General features: G+C 43.3%; 1 protein-coding gene across 22 annotated transcripts in view; it reads left to right on the top strand.

The window, feature by feature from the left end:
* Positions 1-23,132, top strand: part of Cadps (calcium dependent secretion activator) — a 447,247-nt gene that overhangs the window by 383,128 nt on the left and 40,987 nt on the right. For all 22 annotated transcript variants that reach the window (XM_029541729.1, XM_029541726.1, XM_029541724.1 and 19 more), the window contains one exon: positions 18,013-18,045. In XM_029541729.1, coding sequence (XP_029397589.1) covers positions 18,013-18,045 — 33 coding nt within the window. The remainder of the gene's footprint in view (positions 1-18,012; positions 18,046-23,132) is intronic.

Here is a 23,132-nt window from a genome sequence, read left to right as displayed (position 1 = left end):
CTCATTTCAGATTGCTGCCTTGAAAGTACAGTTGACAATTAACATGCCTGCTGACAAGAGCAACACAGAGAAGAAAAAGACAAGCATCTGAAAGCAGCTGTTTCCTTTAATGTTCTTTTGTAAAAACAGCTGTCTTTGAAAATGAACATGAGATAGACACAGTATTATGTTCAGACTCTCAGGTGCTGATCAAGATCCTCACAGAAACTCAGCTGTGAAAGAAATACCAGAAAATTTGTATGCAGTTTCCCATGAGCTATAATTAAAGGTTGTTGGGTCCACCTTGACCTCCAACCAGACACAGTAGGACCTTATTGACAGAAAATTAAAGAGAAATGGTGAAGCCCAGGCTGAGAGAATTTGACAGGTTGTTGACCACTTCTGAGATCCAGTTCAGTTATCTGCAGAGTAAGGCTGCTGACTTCAGTATTGGATCTAGGAACCATGCGCTTTTTGTGGTATCTTGTATGTGGCAGGTGCCCTGTGAATAGCACTTCTAGAGCTGAGCTCAGTTTCCTCAGAAGAGTGAGAAAGTTGAAATGACCCCATCTAAACATTTAAACAGCTTTCCTTAGTGTACTAGCCAGTTCTCCTCTAAGGCCAGACTTACCTGCATACAGGGTGAAGCAAGTGTGTGAGGAGTCACCTTTCAATAGATTTCTGTGTCCAGAATTTAGACCCCAAAGATAATTTTCATTACACTTACTACATAGCATTTTGTCTTTTATTACTCATAATCTTTAGGATACTTCTTTATCAATTAGAATATTAGTTAGGGCTATGAGGTACATTCAATGTTAAAAGTCTTGCCTATCATATATGTGACCCTGTGTTTTATCCTCCAAAAGAGCGATGAGAAAGAGAGAGAGAGAGAGAGAGAGAGAGAGAGAGAGAGAGAGATTAGCATGTCTAACATTGACATCAGTTATTCAATCAGGCATCATGTTTTAAATGACTGCTATAAGTAAATTACTGAACCAAAAAATGTAGACACAAGACTTTTTAGCTAGGCATGGTGGCACATGGTCTTTATCCCCAGTATATGAGAGGCAAAGACGGGTATTTCTGTGAGTTCAAGGCCAGCCTAGTCTACATAGCTAATTACAGGATAGTCAGAGGTACATAGAACTTGTCTCAAAAAAAAAAAAATCTAAATGATGTATTTGACATCATTTCACACACACACACACACACACACACACACATCCTATAAGTTACTACCTACAGTACATTAATAAAAGGAACCTTTGAGACTTTCTGACTGTGTTTCCAATGATTGGCATTGTCTAATTGGTTCCTATTGCTAGTAAGATCCGATTCCCTGTGCTGCTTCCAAAACTCCACGTTTATATTACATGTTAGCAGCTTGAAATGGATCATGGTAGGATTTTTCTATACTATCAGATTTAGCCAACATACAAAAAAGAAGATTGGTTCTCGTTGTTTGAGGGGTTTGTTACTGTTGTCTTTTTAGAGGGATGCAGAAGTGAGTCAAGCATAGGATGTAGCCACATTGTATCTAAGGTGGTGTCAATGTTAGATGCTATAAAAATTCTGCAGTAAGTACCCAACCACATGGGAGAAGGTCATTCTTTCTGAACTCTCTTTTTATCTTTATTTTTACATCGAGGATAATGTTTCTACTTAGGCCACATTTTATACTTTCCTGACATGTATCCTGGGGGGGGGGGGGCTCAGCTCAACCCTCTAAGCAGGTAACCATGTCTGCCTAGATTTAATAAATTCCTGTCACTTGTATATTTTATTTTGTTTTGTTTTGTTTTGTTTTGTTTTTTATCCCTTCTCTTATCTAGAGTGGCACCGATGTTCCACTTAAAGTAGAAACAGGCCGGATTCAGAGTTCGCAGGGGAGGGTGTTATTGTTTGGGCATTTTTGTTTGTTTATTAGTTAATTAATAATTTAAATTTTTACAACTAAGCCAATCAGAAGAAGAACAGTAAGTAAATATGTTCCTCTAAACAGTGAGTAAAAAAAATAAAAAATAAAAAATAAAAAAATTGGGCCACAAGCTGTAGTCACAGTCAAGAAGGTGGAACTGGTACTACTAGGAGCTTGGAAGCAAGCTGCCTGTCTCTTTACCTACTCGTACCTGAAAAGAGGAAAGAAAAAACTCCATTACACAATAGAGCTAGACTGACATGGTATCCACATCAGCGATGGCTTACATGGTCCGTAGCTTAGGACTGAGAAGATGGCTCAGTCAGTACTGTGAGGACCTGCTGTCAATCTCCAGGACCCATGCAAAAAGCCAGAGGTGCCACCACATGCTTATCAGCCCTAGAGAAGTTGATATTTCTGGGCTTCATTGACCAACAAGCATAGCCTAATCAATGAGCTTCAAGTCCCAGTGAGACAGCTGATCTCTGGCACGTGTCACAAACTCTAGCAAGACGGGAGACCTCAGGGACAACGTTGGCCCCTTAACTCAGAAGGTGACTGTAAGCAAGAGCTCAGCGAAAGCACTGGACTAGAATGCTCCATGGATAGAAAGAAAATGTTTATTGGAGCTCAAACTACTAAGGCTAGCTCTTGGGGGTGGGGCAGGGACAAAATGGGGGGAAAAGCAGGTAGATTCTATATGACAATCAGGGTGAAGTCTTTGAGCTCAACCAGGAACTAGATGCCCTGGCAGGACTTGTTGGTTTTTAAGTATTAAGGTAGGGTCTTGGTAAACAGAAATCTGCCTTACAATATTCCTGAGGAAAACTGAATTTACTCTTCAGCTTACAATTCAGTGACAAGTCTTCTATTTGCCAAGTCAGAGTTGTTTTTGTTTAGGACATTGTCACCAGCACTGCCATTTTGGAAAACACAACAGCCCCAACTGACAGAGTCCATGGTCACTCAGCACCAGGGCTGTGCTGAAACTGGTGACAGAGCAGGAGCTGGCATTGACCTCTTGGAATTTGAGTTCTGGTCAACTTCTTGTTGAGAGATGTTCAAGGCAGACAAGTAAAGCCCACAGGTGTCAGGGGCAGCGAAGGCAGCTTCCCGGCTTGCCTGGAAGCTTCATAATTACAACTTTGCACTTCACAGCTGAGTTTTCTCTAAAGATGCAAGTATGTCACATAAACCGACAAACTGGGAAGCAGTGCAGTGTGACCGTTAGGAGGGCAAGTCATTAGGTCAGCTCACACTGTGGCTAGTTGTGGGCCTTCTGAGGAAGTGACATTAAGGAATGTCACTGAGCCTAGTCTCCTCATCTGTCAGTGTGACGTCCGTCCGTCAAGCTCAGCAGTGACACTGTGCTCAGCCTCAACTAGGATAGACTAAGCATTCAAGCATCCTTCAGGCTCAGGGGCATGGAGACAGGCTGGCTCTAAAGGAATCCTTGAGATTTGTCAAATTCCTGTCTGAGAACAGAGGATTAGAACAGAAGTGAGGAAAACTTCCAGTTTTTACCAGACATCTGTTCGGAAGGTTGAGACTGTACTCTCCGTAGATGTAGGTCTCTGAGCATAGCACTCCAGCAAAGGAGACAGAGCCGTTCTAACCATTTTCCAGCAAATGAGGATACAGCTTTCCAGCAGTGCTACAGCCCCTTTGTTAGAGAAAGGCAGGGGCTCTGAGTGGTCTGTTGGCATGGCCTGTGGTACACTTACATTGGTACCCTTTATCTCACCACAGCAGTTGACTTAGGGTTTGTATTGCTGCAGTGAAACACTAGGACCAAGAAGCAAACTGGAGATGTAAAGGTTTATTCGGTTTACACTTCTACACTGTAGTTCATCATTGAAGGAAGTCAAAACAGGACAGGAAGCTAGAGGCAGGAGTGATTGATGCAGAGGCCATGTAGGGGTACTGCTTCCTGCTTGTTCTTCTTAGCTTGCTCAGCCTGCTTTCTTATGAACCCAGGACCCAGTCAGGGGTGCTACCACTGATAATCACTAATTAAGAAAATGCCCTACAGGCTTGCCTACAACTAGATCTTATAGGGGCATTTTCTTAATTGAGGTCCTTCCATTCAGATGGCTTTAGCATGCATTAAATTGACATAAAACTATTCAGCACAGTAGTTAAGTCACAGACGATCTTATGAACATGCACAGAAGCCGAGCAGCCATTGACAGTCCTGTAGCCAGGGCTTGGTGCTCTTGTCTACATATGGGTGGGGAAAGCCAGGGCACTCTCCTACCTTCCCGACCCTCTAGAAATCTGCAGTCATCCTCCAGGGGGCAATTCAGAGTGTCCATGCTAGTTACACAACTATTAATGAAGTCCTATTTGTGATGGATAAAACAATAATGATATTTGTTACCACAGTCACCATTTAATGGTTACCTGCAAGTTATCTCAAGGGACATATGACAGTGACCACACTGATCACCATCACTCATGGATAAGGAAACTGGGACTTAGAGAAGCAGTCTACACAGATGTATGTTACAGCAGTGGATCCTTTGCTGCCAGACCAGAGAAGTTCTAATCCCAGCTCTTTGCCTTCCCAGCTGTGTGTTCCGTGGAAGTACCTTAGCTTCCTGGAACCCGGTCTCCACATTCCCCAAATCGGGAAACAGGCTCTCAAGAGTTAAGAGTGCACATTAGGCATCCAGGTAAACACGTGTAGGTAAATCTGTATTTCCTATATGATGTCAAGTGCATCCGTGTTGCTTATGGTACAGCAGCAACTAATTTGTCCCCGAAAGACAGAGTGGCAGAGAGCAGGAGCAGAAGTGAAATGTGGCAACTGTTCTCTTTTCTATTATGTGAACTTTTTAAGAACATGTTTTCCATGTGTAGGCCATCTCAGGAAACTTTCTGAAAACAATATGATACTTAACCTCTCTTCTCCAGCACCAGTTCCAAAAGCCAGTGATCGCGTTTTTGAGCCATGAGCTACTCATGAGAAACTGCCAGGGTCACAGTTCCCACACCTGTGAAAACAGCACCCACACGTGGACCTCCCCTAGAAGAGAGAGAAAAGGGGGTCGGCGTGGATTGTGTACATCCCTGTAGCACTATGAGGGGATTTTCCCTCCTTTTAATTGTGGTCAGATACACATGACCAAATGTACTAGTTTAACTCTTTTGAAGCATTCAATTGGATGGCAAGATTTTCACGGTGTTAGGCAGCCATCTCCCTTTCTGTCTGCAAAGCTCTTTTCATCTTGAAGAGCTCAGCTCCGCGCTCCTTTATGCCACATTCGATTCAGGGATCACATGGACTAGAACACTTCACAATTGGCCCAGTATGCCCTTGATCTTTGGCAAGCAATAAAGACATTTCATCCCTGCTGGTGGCACAGCTCTGAGAATCCATCCTGCTGTCTATGGTTCCACATACACTTCAAGGGTAGTGGGTTTTTTTTTTCCCTCCAGTCCTCAGAAAGCATTGGAAGGGATTCTCACTGTCATTGTCACTTGGCCCCAGGCAGGAGCCACTGAGGCTTGCTCAACTGCTCACCCGCACACACAGTCCCAGTACATCCCGCCCACTCGCACATTCTGTCTCACCCAGTCAATCCTCGGCTGGCACTTAGCGCACATTCCTCTTCCCAAGACACACTAAGAGCATGCAGTCTAGGGCTGGGGGATGGCCAAGTGTTGCTTTAGCCTTAGACAGGGGCATACATTCCATCCAAACCATGACTCCATTGAAGAGAGCCACCAAGAAAGTTGCCTTTCAGAAAGAGACACACTTCCCACAAAAGGCCTTTCTCCACTGGAGTGTTAACCATTCTACACTCATTTTGCTCTTTTTAACAATTCATCATAAAATGAAGGTAAAAACACATCTCAAAAACTAAAATAGGGAGGCTGGCACCATAGCTTTTACTGCCAAGCCTGAAAGCCTGAGTGCAGACCTTAGAACACACAGGGTGACAGAGGCGGACTGGCTGCTGTGTGTTGCCCTCTGACCACACACTCACCAGGGCACATATGCATATACCTATACATAAATAAATCTAATAAGAATGTTTATGCAATCACGTAGAAACATTCGATTTCTCAAGTTTTTTAAAGAAATACTATCTCTCTGGCCTGCACTTTCTCCCTAGCTCTTTTGTCCCAGGGATCCCTTTGGACCAACTCATGGGGCTATGAAAATGACTCAGTATGCAAAGTCAATTAAGCATGAGGACCTGAATTTATATCTCCACCTCCCATGGAAAAGCTGGGCAAAGTAACATATCTATAACTCCAGTGCTGAGTGAAGAAGAGATGGGCAGATCCCTGAGGCTTGCTGACCACATGGTTTTGTCAAAATGGCAGCCTCCAGGTTCAGCAAGAGACCCTGCCTCAAAAGACAAGGTGAAGAGTAACTGAGGAAGATATTAAGTATATCTCTGACCTCTAAATACCCATGCATAACACACACACATACACACACACAGAGAGAGAGAGAGAGAGAGAGAGAGAGAGAGATCTTTAAAAAAAAAAAAAAACTATTTTACCCTACAGCTAAGTAGTGCCCTTAGGTGACTATTTTCTTGGTTTGGGGTTTTTGTTGTTTATGTGTTAGAACAAGGACTTTGGTATGTAGCCTAGGCTGGCCCCTAACTGGCTATAGGTTTGTGGTCCTCCTGCGGAGACATGTGACAGCACACCCCATTTATGTGCATATTCCCTGATTGACCAATCATAGCCACAACTGTCCTTCCTCCTTTGGTGCAGCTTGTTCTTATTTTATCACCTGTCCCCCCTCCCCCTCCTCCTAGTCTTATCAGGCACTGTCATTCTCTTTGTAGCTTTATAGCTGTAAATTATAGCTGTTGGCCTTTCTTCCTCATATTCCCCACAAAGTAAGATTGATGACACCCAAACCCTTTCTTTCCCCTGCTGTGAAGTATAACTTATTTCTTCATTTCTATTTTTAAGTATAGTAACTGTATTTATAAATGTCTTCAGTCTAGTCCACTGTCAGATAGAACTTCTTGAAATGATAAAAAATTGTTTGTCTGAGCTGCCCTCAGTAGTCAGTGGTTACACGTAGCTCACCAGGGATGGAATGTGACATGTGCAAAAAGTACTCTGAATGTTCACATTTCAATCATCACATGTGGCTGTTGAGTAGTGGAGGGGAAGAGCAAGCTCTTTATCCAAGCGCTTAAGCAGAAGGACCTGCTGCCCCAGTAAAGACTAAGGAGTGATGCCTGGCAGGTCATCCTTCCTATGTCCTATGTCTGGTCTAAGAATTCAGCATCTCTTTGAGAAAATCTAATATTCCCATTTTTGCAGATGATGAAATTGAGGTTAAGTAACATGTCTCGTGAGTGGTTGGATGGTTGACCACATATATCCAACCTCAGAGTCCCTACTCATAAAGCCAGACTTCCTGAAATCCCAATGAGTGATTCCCACAACCCTCTTCAGATCCATCACCCTGTTACTCAGTGGCAGGGTCGTTGCTTAGCCCCTGTTGACTAAAGAAGTACATATCATAGGAGCCATACTTAGGGATATGCCATCCCTTTCCATTCCATTTGTGCCCGGAAGTGAAAACATGAAAACTGGAAGGGGTGGTGGTGAATGTGGACAAGTGTAGGAATTCTTAGAAAACTAGCAGCTGGGCTTTCCAGGAAACAGGAAACTTGTTTCTTTGAGCTGGAAATTCCAGCAGCAATGGGACATCAGCCAACATGCCTCTATACCCATACCACTCTAAAGGCATCTAGCCTTGCCCAGTCTTGGAAGCCAAGCAGGATAGGACCTGAATAGCACTGAGATGGGAGAGCAGCTAGGATGTGATGAGAGGGCAGCATGCCCCTTTGGAATAGTGTTTGAGCAACCCCTAAATAACCAAAGACGTCAGATGAGTAGCTTGAAGCTAGAAGGTTGCTAGGATAGTCAATGTGGTGACTCCTAAGAGATACCTAAACCTCTGCCTGGCTCGGAACACGTGCCCCACGTAGGCTGCATGTCTAATTCCTTTATGCCTTTGCCAAGTCTCCCTGCTGGTCATGTTTTATTGTCTGGCTCCTATGTAGGTGCTCCTTATCTTGAACGATTTTCTTCCCCTGCTACTATAGTTTCTCCTAGATACTTATTTCCAGAACTTATATAAATACTATACTATTAATAGCATTTTTTCTTTTACCCCTAGAATATTTATAACCTTTTCAAGGTATGAGAAATGCTTCCTGTCTCACATTCTTACTAGAACCTAAATCATATGCCCTCCGAGAGTCCCATTTTTCAAATCTGGAAGGACTCTAAGAAGAAAACAATTAATCTGATCCTCATTATAATAGATAAGGAAATGAAGCCAACAGACTAGGCAACTAGCCAAAGCCTACCAAGTAGTTAATGGTCAACACAGGATGGAAAATTGATGTTTTCTAATTCTTTTCACATACTAAACTATCTTCCCCTTAAGTCTGTCTTAATCTACAAGAGGGAAAATTCCATCTGTAAATTGGAACATAGTAAGTATTTCTGACTTTGGAAGCCACATGGTCTCTGCCACAACCGCTCAGCTCTCCCCTTTGAGAACGAACACAGCAATGGACAATGTGTAGAAAAATGGACACACATGTGTTCAAATAAAGCTTTATTTCTGGATGTTGAATTATCAGTTTCAATAATTTTCATCTAATATAATATCATTCTCTTTCAACCACTTAAAAATGAAAAAGCCATCTCAACTTATTAAACATTGAAAATCAGACAGTGGACTCAATTTGGCCCATGGACCATATTAGCGATCACAAATGTATTTGGAATAGCCAATTCCCTTGCAGATAACCATGAGTGAGTTAAACCATAATAATAATTTAGAAAGATGGTTTTGAGTTCTTACTGCATGCCAGGTGCTCTGCTAGCACCGTGTGTGATGCCAACCTGCTGAGTCTCACGAGCACCCTCAGAAGAAGATACTGTTTGTCCTCATGTTCCACAGTTGCAGATGAGATCATAGAAACTATGGAAGGCTAAGTGATTTCCAAGACCATGGAGCTACTAATGAGTGTACTTGGTGTTCCAGCTATATCTTTTCCTGTAGTAACTCCTGAGAATTGTTTAGCCTTTCTGAGCCTCAGTATTCCAATCTACAATTAATTGGATTAATTAGATATAAAGCGTCCTGGCTAGTATTGTAGTATGTAGTACTATAGTATGCCCCCAGATACCCGTAGTTGATACCTCTCCATAGTCTTGAGATTTTGAATACTTGGTCCCCAGTCAGTAGCAGAGTTTGGGTGTGTTTAGGAAGTATATCATGGGGAAGTATAGATGTTTCAAAAGCCACATGCCACTATACAAATCCTACCCTAGACCATCAGACCTTTCCCACAGTCCTCTGGGGAATGGAACTAGGACAAAAGGTGGCACTGTATTCAATGGCTTAGTTACCAATCATTGCATAGCATCCTATGCCAGAGCCATTGGTTTAAAGTGATCATTGTACCCAGAAGTGGTGAAGAGCATCTTATAATCCTGGAAATTGGGAAGTAGAGATGGTAAGACTGGGAGTTCATGATTAACTAACAACATAGTGAGTTTGAATCCAGCCTGGGGTATGTTAGATCCTATCTCAAAAGAAAATAAAAAATAATTAATATATTTTGCTAACAGTTTGTGGGTTTGTAGTCTCAGGAGAGCTGGGTCAGAAAGTTGTTTGGCTCTGTCCCTGAGTTGTACCCTTAGCTGCATTTGGCAAGTGGCTGAGCTAGACTGCTACTGGTTGTCTGCTAATGTGGCCTCTTTCTTCATCGGGCTTCCTTCCCCTAGTGAGAGATGTCATCCCTGCCAGGTTTTTCCAAATGATTTGAGCTTCTCCACAGTGTGGCAGCCTTCTGATAGACCCATTTAAATGGCAGCTCGCTTTCAAGAGTGAGAACACAGACACCTCCAATCAGAAAGGATACTGTGCCACCTCTATCACAATCTGTCTGTCAATGCTGTCAACGGCCAGCCTGGTCTCGTGGAGACTGGAGGAATAGAATCCAATTCTCATGGAGGAGGAGTGACTGTGGAGAGGGAGGAGCAGAACCTGGGACAGGAATGTTTGAAAAGGAATAACACAAAGTGAACTGGACCTCAGAACTGTGATCCAATGTGAAGATCCATTTACAATCAGCCGATCTGTATAACCTTTGTGAGCTTATATGCAAGGAGGAGAGTCTGAGGGAAGGACTGGTCCTCGACCTGGGGTATGCTGGTGGAAAGGGAGAGATAACCAGACCCCTTTCATACCTGACATATTCTCACTGTGAGCTGAAAGCAGCCACATCCCAGCACAAAACAATGTAAGGGCCCATGATCCAGGTCTCTAGCACACAGAACCAATTGGTGCTGAGAACTCACCTCATTACTTCTTTAATGTTTTACCTGAACTAAGAGAATTGATGCAACTAACATGCTTGGAATCGTGTCCTGCATGTGCCAGGCACTTAAGAAATCCCTCTCTTAGGCTGCAGAGAGGGCTCAGTAGAGACTTCAAATGAAGAGACCTGAGTTCAGGTCCTCAGAACCTGTGTAAGGAGTCTGGCATGATGCCTTGTACCTATAAACCCAAGCACAGGGAGATGGCAGAGACAGGTAGAACCCTGAAGCTCAAAGGCCATCTAGCCTAACCTACATGATGACATTCTCGGCCAATGAAAGACCTGGTCTCAAACAAAAAGGTATGAAGATGCCTTCAACACCCAAAGTTGTCCTCTATCTACCTGGACACGCGCGTGTGCGTGTGCACACACACACACATACATACATACACACATAAACATACACACACACATACAGAGACAGAGACAGACAGACAATGTACATGTACCTCTGCACCTGCACATGCACCCATAACCATACACATTTTAATATGTTTTTTTAATTAATAAACTACAGGACACACTATTAGTATTACCATTACTTCTCTTCCTTTATGGAGAAAATTGATGCCTAAGGAATTGAAAGACCTGGCCCACCATGGCAGGGACAGATTAAGGGAACAGGGACCCTAACCCCTTCTCATATGTGTGGCGAGTACTAGCTCCCTTATAGCTAAGAGACCCTCATTTATTTTTCTTAATCATCCACTCAAAATGCTGGGACTCAAACGCCCACTTCTAAAACCTTCAGGAAACCTCTAATTTAAGTAAAGTGTATCATACCAAATTCCTTCCGATAGCTTTTTTTTTTCCTCCAGGCAACACTGCATGCCTGGAGGTGAGGAAAGAGAAGAGATAGTCTTTTCCTTGACATGGTCTATTTTCTAGGGCCAATGAGATGGTTCAGGGAATACAGAGACTGCAGCCAAGTCCAAGGACCTGGGTTTGATCCCTGGGACATGCATAATGGAAAAAGAGAACTGACCCAGAAAGTCATCCTCTGAGTATACAGGCACCTTGACACCATGCATGCACACAGGCACACACAAACAGAGAGAGAGACAGAGAGAGAGAGAGAGACAGAGACAGAGACAGAGAGATGGAGAGACGGAGAGAGACAGAGAGAGACAGAGAGAGAGAGACAGACAGAGAGACAGAGAGACGGAGAGAGACAGAGAGAGAGACAGAGAGAGACAGAGAGAGGGACAGAGAGAGAGACAGAGACAGACAGAGAGACAGAGAGAATCAATCAACCAACCAATATAATAAAAGGTTTTTTAGAGAACCTGTATTCCATATTCGAAGAAAATGATGGACAAAAAAATGAGCTAGGAAGAGAGATGAGCTGGAGAATGGAGTTGATATGGCCACATCCCTGTTTTACTGAACTGCCTTTACTTAAGTCACACCCCTAGGATGGCCTGTTTTGAAGACATGAGAAGAAGGCACCAGATCCCAGCAGCCAGCCCCGGCACTCCATGGTGCTCACACTTTGAGATGGTGGGGTGGTCAGCAGTTTCAAAGCAAGACAGGCAGGGGCGGAGTGCACTCACACAGCGACTGTGGGGAGAAAGAAAAGCCTAGGCAGTAACTAACGCAGTCGTCTGGGTTCAGATTTCTCTTTTTCTTCCATCCTTGAGTCTTGTCCACCAGATTTCTGTTTAAAAAAAAAAAAACCCCCCTTTTTTTTTTTTTTTTTTTTTTTTTTTGGTCTGTGCATTGATTTAATAGTATCAAACCCTGAGGTCCTTATGGCCTGCACCTGGGTTGCTTTTTTCCCCTAATGAAGCAGGAGAAGTGGTTTAAGCCCCTGCGGGGATCACTGTCAAAGCTACACAATGATTAACTCAGGTCCCCTTATTAGGAATGGACTGAAGAAAATCCCTTAGTCATCAGCATTGGTGAGTGTTCAATGAAAAGATTACCTTGGGCACCTGAAAAATAATGGAAGTGCTCAATAGAGGGACCATTAAACGGGCTACACACACCAAGTCAGGTGGGTGTTGAGGGAATTAGCTGGAACACGGAGGCCAAAGAAACACTTTTGGACCTTCTGCCTTGTCCGAGTCAGCCCTATGATTATTTAAACCCTTATGCGTTCTCCTGAAGAGGCATTTTAGTTTGTATCTACACATAGACGCAGATGCATATGCGTGTGTGTGTGTGTGTGTGTGTGTGTGTGTGTGTGTGTGTGTGAAAAACACAGCTGAACGAAAAGTTCAAATTTCTGTGACTTCAAGTCCTATTGTTTATTCTCTTAGCCTTAGTTTTTTCAACTGTAAAATGGGAATATTAATAGGGTCCCTGTTCAGAAGGTTCATATATGGATTAAATTCACAACATTTAACAATTCAAACTCATTAATAAGAAGTAAACACTCAAAACTGGGTTTTAACTTATTGTTAGTTGTTAAAAGGAGTTGAATTGCTGAGTATTTGAAGCTATTGTATGTTTGGATGTCATAGAAGGAGTTCTGGACTCATGGCCTTTGTTCTATTGCTGTGGCCTTTGTTCTTTAGCTGTGGCCTTTGTTCTGTAGTGGCTTAGTTGCAGGCCTGTGGATGTGTGGGCTGCATCTCCACTTCCACTGCCTTTCTTGATTTAGATCTCCTTTTCTGTTCTCACTTCCCAGGACTGGTTGTGCCTGTGGGTCAGGACCAGCGAGCTAAGGAATATGCCAGAGAAGGGGATGGTGGTGCCCCATGAGAAGGCTGGTCAAAAAGAGTCCCAGGGAAACAGGACCAGATGAGGCTAAACTTCCTGCCTCTCCTTTGAGGGCAAGTGAACCCCTGCTCCGAAGTGATGCATACCTAGTGCCTGAGGGCAGCTCCTTCATCTTCCCTGTTTCCACACAACTGGGTCCCAGAGAAGGGAGGGTAGCTTCACTAAGCATGTAACTGAGGCAGACACCTGAGATAATACCTTGAGTTCTTGGAAATATTTGGATATGCTTTGAGGAGAAACAGGATTCTGCCTGGGTCCTCCAGCCTCAGAACTGGAGCAGATACCTGATAGTGCTCTGGGGAGGTCCCAGCTCCCTTTTCGTTGTGAGAAATTGCCATAGGATAGAAGCGTGGAATAGCTACTACCAGCTGAGTGAGGAGTGCCCGCTCTCCGCAGTAAGCTGCTGTTCCCAGCAGGTCCAGTAACAATAGCTGCTCTTAGTACTGTTAACATGACTGACTGGACTTGGCTGGATCATCTCAGTCTCTGGCTTCCCTTTGAGTAACATTATTACTGTTCCACTTACAAAGGAGGCTCAAAGGCACCAAGCTAGAAAATGGGCTAAAAGCCAGACTTCTAACCCAGACAATCCTGAACCCATACTCTTGGACAATGAGAAGACTTTCTTACAGGGTTAAAAAAGAAAAGATATTAAAGATATTGTGCACACACACACACACACACACACACACACATAAACACACACACACACACACACACACACAGAGAGAGAGAGAGTTTTGATAACCACTGATGAAAAACTCCTTAAAGACAGAAGTTTGGGTGAGGTAACCCAATCACAAAAGAACTCACATGATATACACTCACTGATAAGTGGATATTAGCCCAGAAACCTAGAATACCCAAGATACAATTTTTAAAACACATGAAACTCAAGAAGAACGAAGACCAAAATGTGGACACTTTGCCCCTTCTTAGAATTGGGAACAAAACTCCCATGGAAGGGGTTACAGAGACAAAGTTTGGAGCTGAGAGGAAAGGATGGACCATCCAGAAACTGCCCCACCCAGGGGTCCATCCCATAATCAGCCACCAAATGCAGACACTATTGCATACACCAGCAAGATTTTGCTGAAAGGACCCTGATATAGCGGTCTCTTGTGAGGCTATGCCAGTGCCTGGCAAACACAGAAGTGGAAGCTCACAGTCAGCTATTGGATGGAGCACAGGGCCCCCAATAGAGGAGCTAGAGAAAGTACCCAAGGAGCTGAAGGGGTCTGCAACCCTATAGGTGGAACAACAATATGAACTAACCAGTACCCCCTGAGCTTGTGTCTCTAGCTGCACATGTAGCAGAAGATGGCCTAGTCAACCATCATTGGGAAGAGAGGCCCCTTGGTCTTGCAAACTTTATATGTCCCAGTACAGGCAAACACCAGGGCCAAGAATGGGGAGTGGGTGGGTAGGGGAACAGGGCAGGGAGGGTATAGGGGACTTTGGGGATAGCATTTGAAATGTAAGTGAAGTAAATACCTAATAAAAATTGAAAAAAAAAAAAAACCAGAAGTTTGCTTCGGAAAGGAATCTCTTTACCCATCAAGGAATGTATATCATATATCACAGAAAATAGACTTAGATAGCTGTCATTTATTTGATTCAGAGGCAGTGCCTAGTTAATTCTCAGATAATCATATGGTGTGTGTGTGTGTGTGTGTGTGTGTGTGTGTGCAAAGCCAACTGCACGGGGTAGGAGTGTGGTGCAAAGGCCAACCACAGATATTGTTACTTGGTACTGTCCACCTTACTTTGAGACAGTGTATCATTGGTTGGCATGGAAGTCATTGATTGGCTCAGCTTGCTAACCAGAGAGCACCAGAGATTCCCTCAGTTCCCACCTCTTTTTTGACAGGGGCTTGGGAGATCAGACTCAAGTCTTCATGCGTGTAAGGCAAAACGTTACCAACTGAGTCACTCCACAGCCTGCAGACTTGGAGTTTGTGCAGATGAATCCAAAGTCCTAGGGATTGGGACGATCTGGTCATTCTTCTTTACCCAGAATGCAAGTGACAATAAAGATGTGAAATCGAAAAGAACTTTGGTGCTTAAAGACTGTTCTATGGCATTACACAGAGAAGGGGGTCCCAGGGCCTGAGTCTAGTGTCTCCTCCTGTTGCTCTAAAAAAAGTGGGGGAGGAAGAGGTGAAGAGAAGAAAGAAGAGGGGTTGTTGACCATTTCCTGCCTCACAAAGAGGCTAAAATAAGAGAAGGAGAGGCCTTTGAAAAGGTAAAGAAACAGATCTGCAACCTTACTCCTAGTGAGACGGAAGACGTGAGCCCCCAGAGATGGCAAGTCTCTGCTGGGGGGATGCTCACAGGGCAGGCCTTCTGGGACCCCATTGTTTTCCTCCCTTGCCCTGATTTACTATTTTGGAACTGTCATACGAATCTGAAGCCAACAAGGATGTACTTTCTAGAAGATTCTAGATTCTAATACTTGCCATTCATTTCCCAAGCAAGGGGTCTTCTGCTTCACTCTCCCTCTAGACTATACCTCCAGCCTCCTTTCAACTCTACCCTCAGCATCTCTCCTAAAGTTTAATGCCACAACACAAGACAATAATCTACCTCTCAAATCACAATTTCCCCTAAACTATTATTTTTTCTCTTATAATGTGGCTAGGGAAAGGTCTGTAAGATCTGGTGGATGACCAGATTAAAAATAAGCCAAGAACTGAGGAGATGGCTCCCAGAGCCTGATGACCTGAGTTCATGCCCCATTGTCCACATGGAAGGCAGATTCAGCATCCTCCTCCTATGGTTCCAGTACTGGAAAAGGAAAGACAGAAGGGTTCCTGGGGCTTACTTGGCAGCCAACCTAGCCAGGCCACTGAACTCCAAGTTCAGTGAAAGACTCTGCCTCAAAATGCACGTACAGGGAGAAGCATCCAAGAGGCGCCTAGTGTTCATCTCTGGCCTACACACTGCACACACACATGTGCACACATGTGCATGCATGTCTAAGCTGGGACAGTATAAGGGTCCATGAAGTTTTCATTCATGTCACAAGCTTGCCTGGCCTCCCCAAAGGCATAGGATTTGTAAGAAAAAGCATTTGACTGGTGTCACAGTCGGGTAAGTGGCGAGAAGGCGTGCTTAAAGGTTGATCATTTCAGCTTTAGCAAAACTCCTACCAACTGCCAAGCATCAGCTTGACAGAGCAAAGGCGGTGAGTTCTCACTGAGCACAGCTCTTCTGCCAGCACCTGCTCTGACCACTGATGCTTCTGCTCCGATGGCTTTCTTTTCCCTGAGCACTGAAGAGATGGGAAATCCCAGAGTGGTAGCCTGGGCTTAGTACATGTGCATGTACACCTGGCTTTCCTCTCCTGTGGCTGAGACCATGGACACATAAATTCCTAAAACTTGAGCCAATCAACATGTTTTGCAAAGTAAAAAAACATCTAGTAATTTGTAGATAACATTGTATGTGGGGGGAACATGTGCAAGATGGGGGGGGGGNGCTTGATTTACCAGATTTTGGAATAGGATAGGAATGGACAGATTTATAGAAGGAATCACTGTGTGTACCAATAAAGCATCTCTTCTAGTGGTTTTTTACAAAGAATTCAGTTCTATCCACTACTGTATTGATCACAGCAGAGGTTCAGGGTCTATTGGGTTTGTTCCTTAGCCTCCCTGAGGAGGTTAAGCCAGCACTGTTGTCGTGTCTCCCTCTGGTTCCTGCTGTCCAGACTTGCCCTCCCAAGCCAGGCAGCCCGTATAACGGTGACAGCTAAGTAAGGCTGAACTAGTCTTTGCTCAGGTAGCATTTTGTGGCGGTCAGATGCTGATTCAAAAGAAACCAAATTATAATTGCAATCAATGTCACGAAAATTACATGGGAACACTCTCAGAGAAGCTGTAGCAAGAAGAAACTGGAACCATCAAGATGCTGTGACCTTAGTGGAGAAGTGGAAGCATGGGTTGCCATGAAGTAGCCAATGGATGCGTGTATCCCTCACTTTACCACACACATTCTCATGTTTCCTCATGTCATCAGACCAGCAGTCACGCTGAGTACATAGCTTTGTTGCCCTGTCCCAGAACTCTAGAAAGCAGCCTGAGGGACTTGGCAGGATGTCCCCATGGCAAAAGCAACGTTTGACTCTCAAGGTGGAGGTCTTTCTACACTAGTATAGATTTCCCAAGCACCTGGAACTCACCAGATTTGCTTATCAGAACTTAACTCCAGATGGTTCCATGCTTGTGGCATCCCCGGACCTTGTGGGAATTCATGCCATGTCAGCCACTGGATTTCTCACAATTAGTATCTTCCCATTTTCAGGCTCAGAGAGATTAAGTCTCAAGTGTGTCACAGAGTGTGCATGTGGTAGTGCTAGACTGGAACCCAGGACTGAGTCCACACTCCTTGTTCCAACACTACTCTCTGACACCTAAAAAGGAATTTCATAAGCATTCCCTGTACTTTTCATAAGGATTTTTAGTGCCTAAAACCAAAAGTCATATAGCAACGGCTTTGCTGTTAGCCAAAAAAATTCTGCTTGAAAACCTTGTGGGAAACCATGCATGCCTTTTATGCTAAGGGGCTTACCACATCCCTTCTACTTCAAAGTCTGAACTATCAGACACCAAGCATGGAAGAATTCAGGACAACCTGCAGTCAAATTATAAAGACTCCAGGTGCCAGGAATGCTAACACTCTTGATTACTAATATAGACTTAAGAGCACTCTCCCAATAAGTCCAGGTTTAGGCAGTCACCTCTCTATATTTAAAAGGAAGGGAAGAAAATGCCAAACCCCTGTGCCAGCTAAAGAACCTGAAACTATAAAACTGCTCACTGTCCCCAAACAGTGGTCACGGCTTGAAACAAATGGAGTCATTTTCTTTGTAGTGACTTTTGGTTTTCCTGGTCAGCTTCGTGAACTGGAATAGGCCCGTCATCTGAACTCAGATACAGTCTGAGCTGCGGACAGGAGACGCCAACCCTTGCCTAATGTCCTCCTTTCTGTCTTCCTTAGGTGAAGGCGGCTTCCAAGTATGTGGACGTGCCTGTGAGTATCTGAACATTCGTCACCGCTTGCGGTGGGCTTGCTCTCATTTTTCTAGTTTCATGGGGTCTTGTTGGAGAGTTGTTTGGGATTTTTTGAGACGGGGTCTCTCTGTATCTCTGGCCAGCCTAGAACTCCCTATGTAGACCAGGCTAGCTTGGAGCATGCAGAGACTGCCTGCATCTGTACCCAGTGCTGGGATAAAAGGACTGTGTCCTCTTTTGTGCTTCCCTTCCACCCATGAGTATGTGAGCATCGTGTTTAGTTTGATGATATCTGTTTCTGTGCTTTGCTTTCTTCACACCGGATGCTGTCCTCATACCTCACCCCTAAGCTCTATATGGGCCCTCAAAGAAAAAGACTGGGACCATTTTTCTCCATTGAGAAGAAGGCGTGGTTTCCTGTGTCAGAAAGGGAGGACCAGTGTGTGGGCTAAGCCAGCTCCCTCTTGCCTTTGTCCCTCTGGTTCCCTGTGACGCTTTCTCTGATCATCAGGAATGCACCCCTCACAGCCCTCAGTTATAAACTTCAACAAGGTTTCCAGTATTTTTTTTTAATTTAAACAAATAAATTCTGAATTTGTTCATTTGGGGGTCAACTCTGCAATTGTTTTAAGGAAAACTTACAAAACTGTCCAGAATTAGTACTGACCTCATTAATGAAGAGAACCCTCAAAGTTCACAGAGGAGGCACTTGAAGTTACCCAAATTTACATTTAAATTGAGGTTAAGTACTACACATGAATGCTAAAGTGTGGGATTACCTGAGACAAATCAGAAGACATTTATAGACGGACTTTGCCCTGCCTATTAGCAAAATAAAATTGGAGAGATTTTTAAATATATTCCTATAAAGGGGAAAAGAAAATGAAGTTGTTTCTCCATTTCTAACAAAAGTGGTGTGAGTCTATTATAAAATATTAAATTTAGGAGCTTATCTCAACAGTCGCCAAGGGGCTGGTCCTGAGCCATTCTCATTCTGAACGTGGTTAAGTACCCTCCTTGTTCAAATACTTATTTGTGAAAATTTGTTTTTTTCTAAAAGGATTTATATTAACATTTAAATTCATTTCCCCAGGAAGCTAAGTGTGTAATGGTTTATTGGCTTATTTCTCAAAGGAAGACAAAATGGAACATTGGAGTGACTGTGGCATTAGCATGCATTTTGTTTGTTTAATGAAAGAATGTACAATCAATAATTATGTTTGAATTTATACAATACCTCTCATCAAGGGGCCCTGACTCCTTCCCATAGGCAGGAGAATGGGGAACAGAAAAGGCTCACAGAGCCACAACCAGGAGAGCATTTTACTCATTTAAGCTCCTTTGGTACAAACTCCCGCTTTATGTGAAGTCTCTGCTCATGCTATTCCATCTTTAAAATGAAGTTACCTCACAGATAGGTGTGTTACATGTGCGGCCCTCACACAGCACTTCCGAGCCCTCGGTAGATAGGCACCCAGTGAAGGGCATTTCAGGGTGCGAGGATACCCAGGGCAAAGGATGGATGAAATCGCTGCCTTAGCACTATCCTCCACTGGGCTTCAGGAGTGTCAGAAATGCCAATGCCTAACTCCCGGCACAGAGATCGGATGTCTTCAGCTTATGCCTCAACCAGGGAGGTAGTCCCAGCAGTTCGGGCTATTCTGTTCAGTGAGGCTCAGTGTACGAAGAGATTTGATTTAGCATCAGGGTTCACATCAAACCCCACGAGAGCCACATTTTAGAAAAGTCAGAAAAGGCTCAATGTTAGCAATGTTTTATGTCTCAACCTAATAGCTTCCCAGGCCAGGTCTAGCTTTATTCTGAAGGTGCGGTAAAATGGACTTGATGCTGGTGAGTGTTTTCTAAGATCAGTGATCGTAAAGACACTCGTCCATGGATGGTGCCATGCTAGAAGTTTGAGGATATGAAAGAACAGAAGTGACTTAGCTGAGTTTCCTTCTGGAGGGGCAGAAGAAAATGACACAGCTTAGCCTCCAATGAGGTTTATCTTCCACAGATGACACACAGTGTAATTATAACCATCGCAGTCAAGCCTGTGATCCACCCACTGCGTGCCCACCATTGTTTTAGGACCATTAGCACTTAACCTTTGGAACTTCTCCATTTTAAAGATGGGAAAAGCAAAATGGAGGGTTACTCTCACTCTCGGAGGGCCAGGCAGCTGACAACAGTACAGCTCATACTGCAAACTGTGCTCTTAAACACTCTGTCCCACCACAGGATGAGTTCAGTTAATGCATACACACATGCTTAGATAGTTGAGTGATTATTCTAGTATTAGAAAATAATGTAATCGGTAGACCAAATCCATAATGGTACCAATTGCTAATGGCTTAGGACAATGCTACATGTTGAAAGCAAATGGATTAAATGTTTGCTTTTATGACTGGTAGCAGTATACTAAGTATTACAGAAAATCAGAAATTCCATAGAAAATGATTCCACACAATACACATATAAACATGTACTGTTTACATACAATAAATAATCATTTACTTTTGAAGAAAGTCCTGTAGGAGGCCATCATTCATTTCCTCATGTTCATCAGAAGAGGAAACTGAAGCACCTAAATGGTTAAATAGTGCAAGGTCACCTGGGCAAGAAGTGGGCAGGGAAGAGCCAATAGCATGGGGTTGGTGGTAGAACCCATCTACTCTAGTTCCCAAGGTGCAATGTGCACAAAATCACCCTTCCAGTACTCTTTACACCTTGGCAACGGCAAAGCAGTACAAATAAGGGAGTCGGTGGGTAGGTTGGTATTGGGTGGGTGGGTGGGTGGATGAGTCATTTGGGGTTTTTAAAGAACCACTTCACTACCATACACACTTACCTATTAGTCACTGCTGCCCCTACCAGGATGCACAGCAGTAAGACATGGCAAGAAAGTGGACATTGTTTAATGACAATTGTTTGTTTCATCCCAAGTGGTTCTAATTCAGTGGCTCTGGGATGGAGCTTTTCAAATCTTTCTAAAATGTGTTTCCCATTCTTCTGTAAAAGAATGAAAACCTGTGGGCTAAGTCAGTAATTCTTGACCCAAAACACCTAGATGTTTTTGTTTTGGTTGCTTGGCAGATTCTGTGGGCCCAGGCACCATTTCTGTAAAGATTTATAGGCCCTTTGGCTTTTGCAGTCAGGCTTATAAACCAAATACAATCACCTTAAATCCTGTCTATCTGTAAACTCTTTGTTTTGTATATAAGGTTTCTGACAGTTTGGATTTAGTTCCATGTATAGACCATGAGTTTATTGTCACAGAGAGTTTTTGCTTACTGGGTCCCACCAGTAGAAAGTGGCAACATTCCCCATCACTCAGAACATTTCTTCCTCCCAATATAGTGTCTGTTCCTTTCCTGTACAATTGGCATTCATACTAAAGACTTGCTTAAGATGCCAAAAATCAGGGTTTATAATCCCTGCCTAGAACTATCTGGCAGGAACTGTTGAAGAGGAAATGTCCCATTTGACCAAATCCATTGGTGTTTTTATTTCTAAACTATGTCTTCCGCATGTGGTAAGGTCAGCTCTACAGTGATTTTTGTGTATTTGTTTAGATGCTTTCTGAAGTCTGTGTTCTATTCTGTCCATCTGTCACAGACATATCTAAAAGCCACCACCTAAAAGCTGATCCAACCAGGAGGACACAGTACTGATACAATGCCTAACTTACCTAGTGACATTAGTTCAGTCAGGTGTTGTTTTTATCTTGTAACTAATACTTAGAAGTCAGTTTTCTTATCTGTCAGCACTTTTGACTTTAGTTTAATACTTAATAATATTTAACAACAAATATTTAAATTGCATATATTATACGTCTTTCCTGCCTTTTATACCCCTGTCATTTTAATTGATGTCCTGATTGTAAGTAAATCTTGTCTTAGGGACTCATGTTCACCACCATGACTACCTCGATACGGTGCCAGCTTAGTCCTCCCTGTAAGTCTTTCCTGGGTATAGACTCTTTTCCCCAGGAGTCCCAACAGTTGGTGAGCATGAGTGTCTGATGAGGCAGTCTGTCCTCCCAGAATAGCACTGTCTCATTAGTACACAATTCCCAGACAATTTCTTTCTTCTGTCTCCTCCATTTCTAGTTCATCAAGAGATGGGAGCCCAACTTGTTTGAATCAGATATGGTACTCACATCAAAGGAAGGCAGTTGTGAACAGGAGAAAGAAAACTAATTGTGCACAGACTTCATTTGTATCTGTTTATTGTCTCGATCAGGTCTCCTTTTCTTTTCTAAGTCGAAAGTCGATATTAATAGTAAAATTGAATATCAAGGAGAGGGGATCATAGCAGTGTATTGCAATGTGTAATTTTCAAGACTTTTTATATACATTATTATAGCTGCCAGTCGTAGCCCTTGAAGGTCAGATAAAGAGATACAAATCCCACTCTGTGGCTCCATACCTAGGGTCTGTAGATGGTCAAATGATCTGCATATTACTTGGGATGAGGTAATAATCCACACAGTGGAATGAAGAGCCCTAAAAGGGAGATTACCAGAGGATCTGGTCATCCATTCAGGAATTTGTCCATCCAGCAAATATTTACTGAGTACTTACCAGGTACCAGGCATTGTTCCATTCCATGTGCTAAGAATATAATTAAAGATTAACCAAAGCCCTGCTCTTTGTGGAGCTTTTGTTCTAAGAGGAAAAGCCAGATAAAATCCCCAAGTTTAACACATGATGAAATATCAACTCTTGTTAAATGGTGTAGTGATAGATAAATAAATCAGTAAGAGTCAAACCAAATAGGTTTTTTAATCAGGAGTTCTACATCTCAAATACATGCCCTTTTAAGGAAGTGAGTTTTCCTGAAAGAGAAGGTATGCTGAAGATCTCAGCATTATAAAGCACTGTTCCCAACATGGTAAGTTACTAAGAGTGGCTGCATCTGACTTTAACTTCATCCAATCTCTAAGATGTACCCAGGAAAAGGCTATATAGCAAGTATCCCCAGGAAGATATGAAACACTAATAATAAGTTTCTCAGGTTCCCCAGGTAAGGATCCCATTCCTAAGAATATCTTTGGTGTGCAGCTGCCAAAGAGAGGGGAGAGATGTACCTGCTTAGAACTGA

Source organism: Mus pahari, chromosome 8 (genome assembly GCF_900095145.1).
Source record: "Mus pahari chromosome 8, PAHARI_EIJ_v1.1, whole genome shotgun sequence".
Lineage (NCBI taxonomy): Eukaryota > Metazoa > Chordata > Mammalia > Rodentia > Muridae > Mus > Mus pahari.
This window is presented reverse-complemented; position numbering and strand designations above follow the sequence as displayed.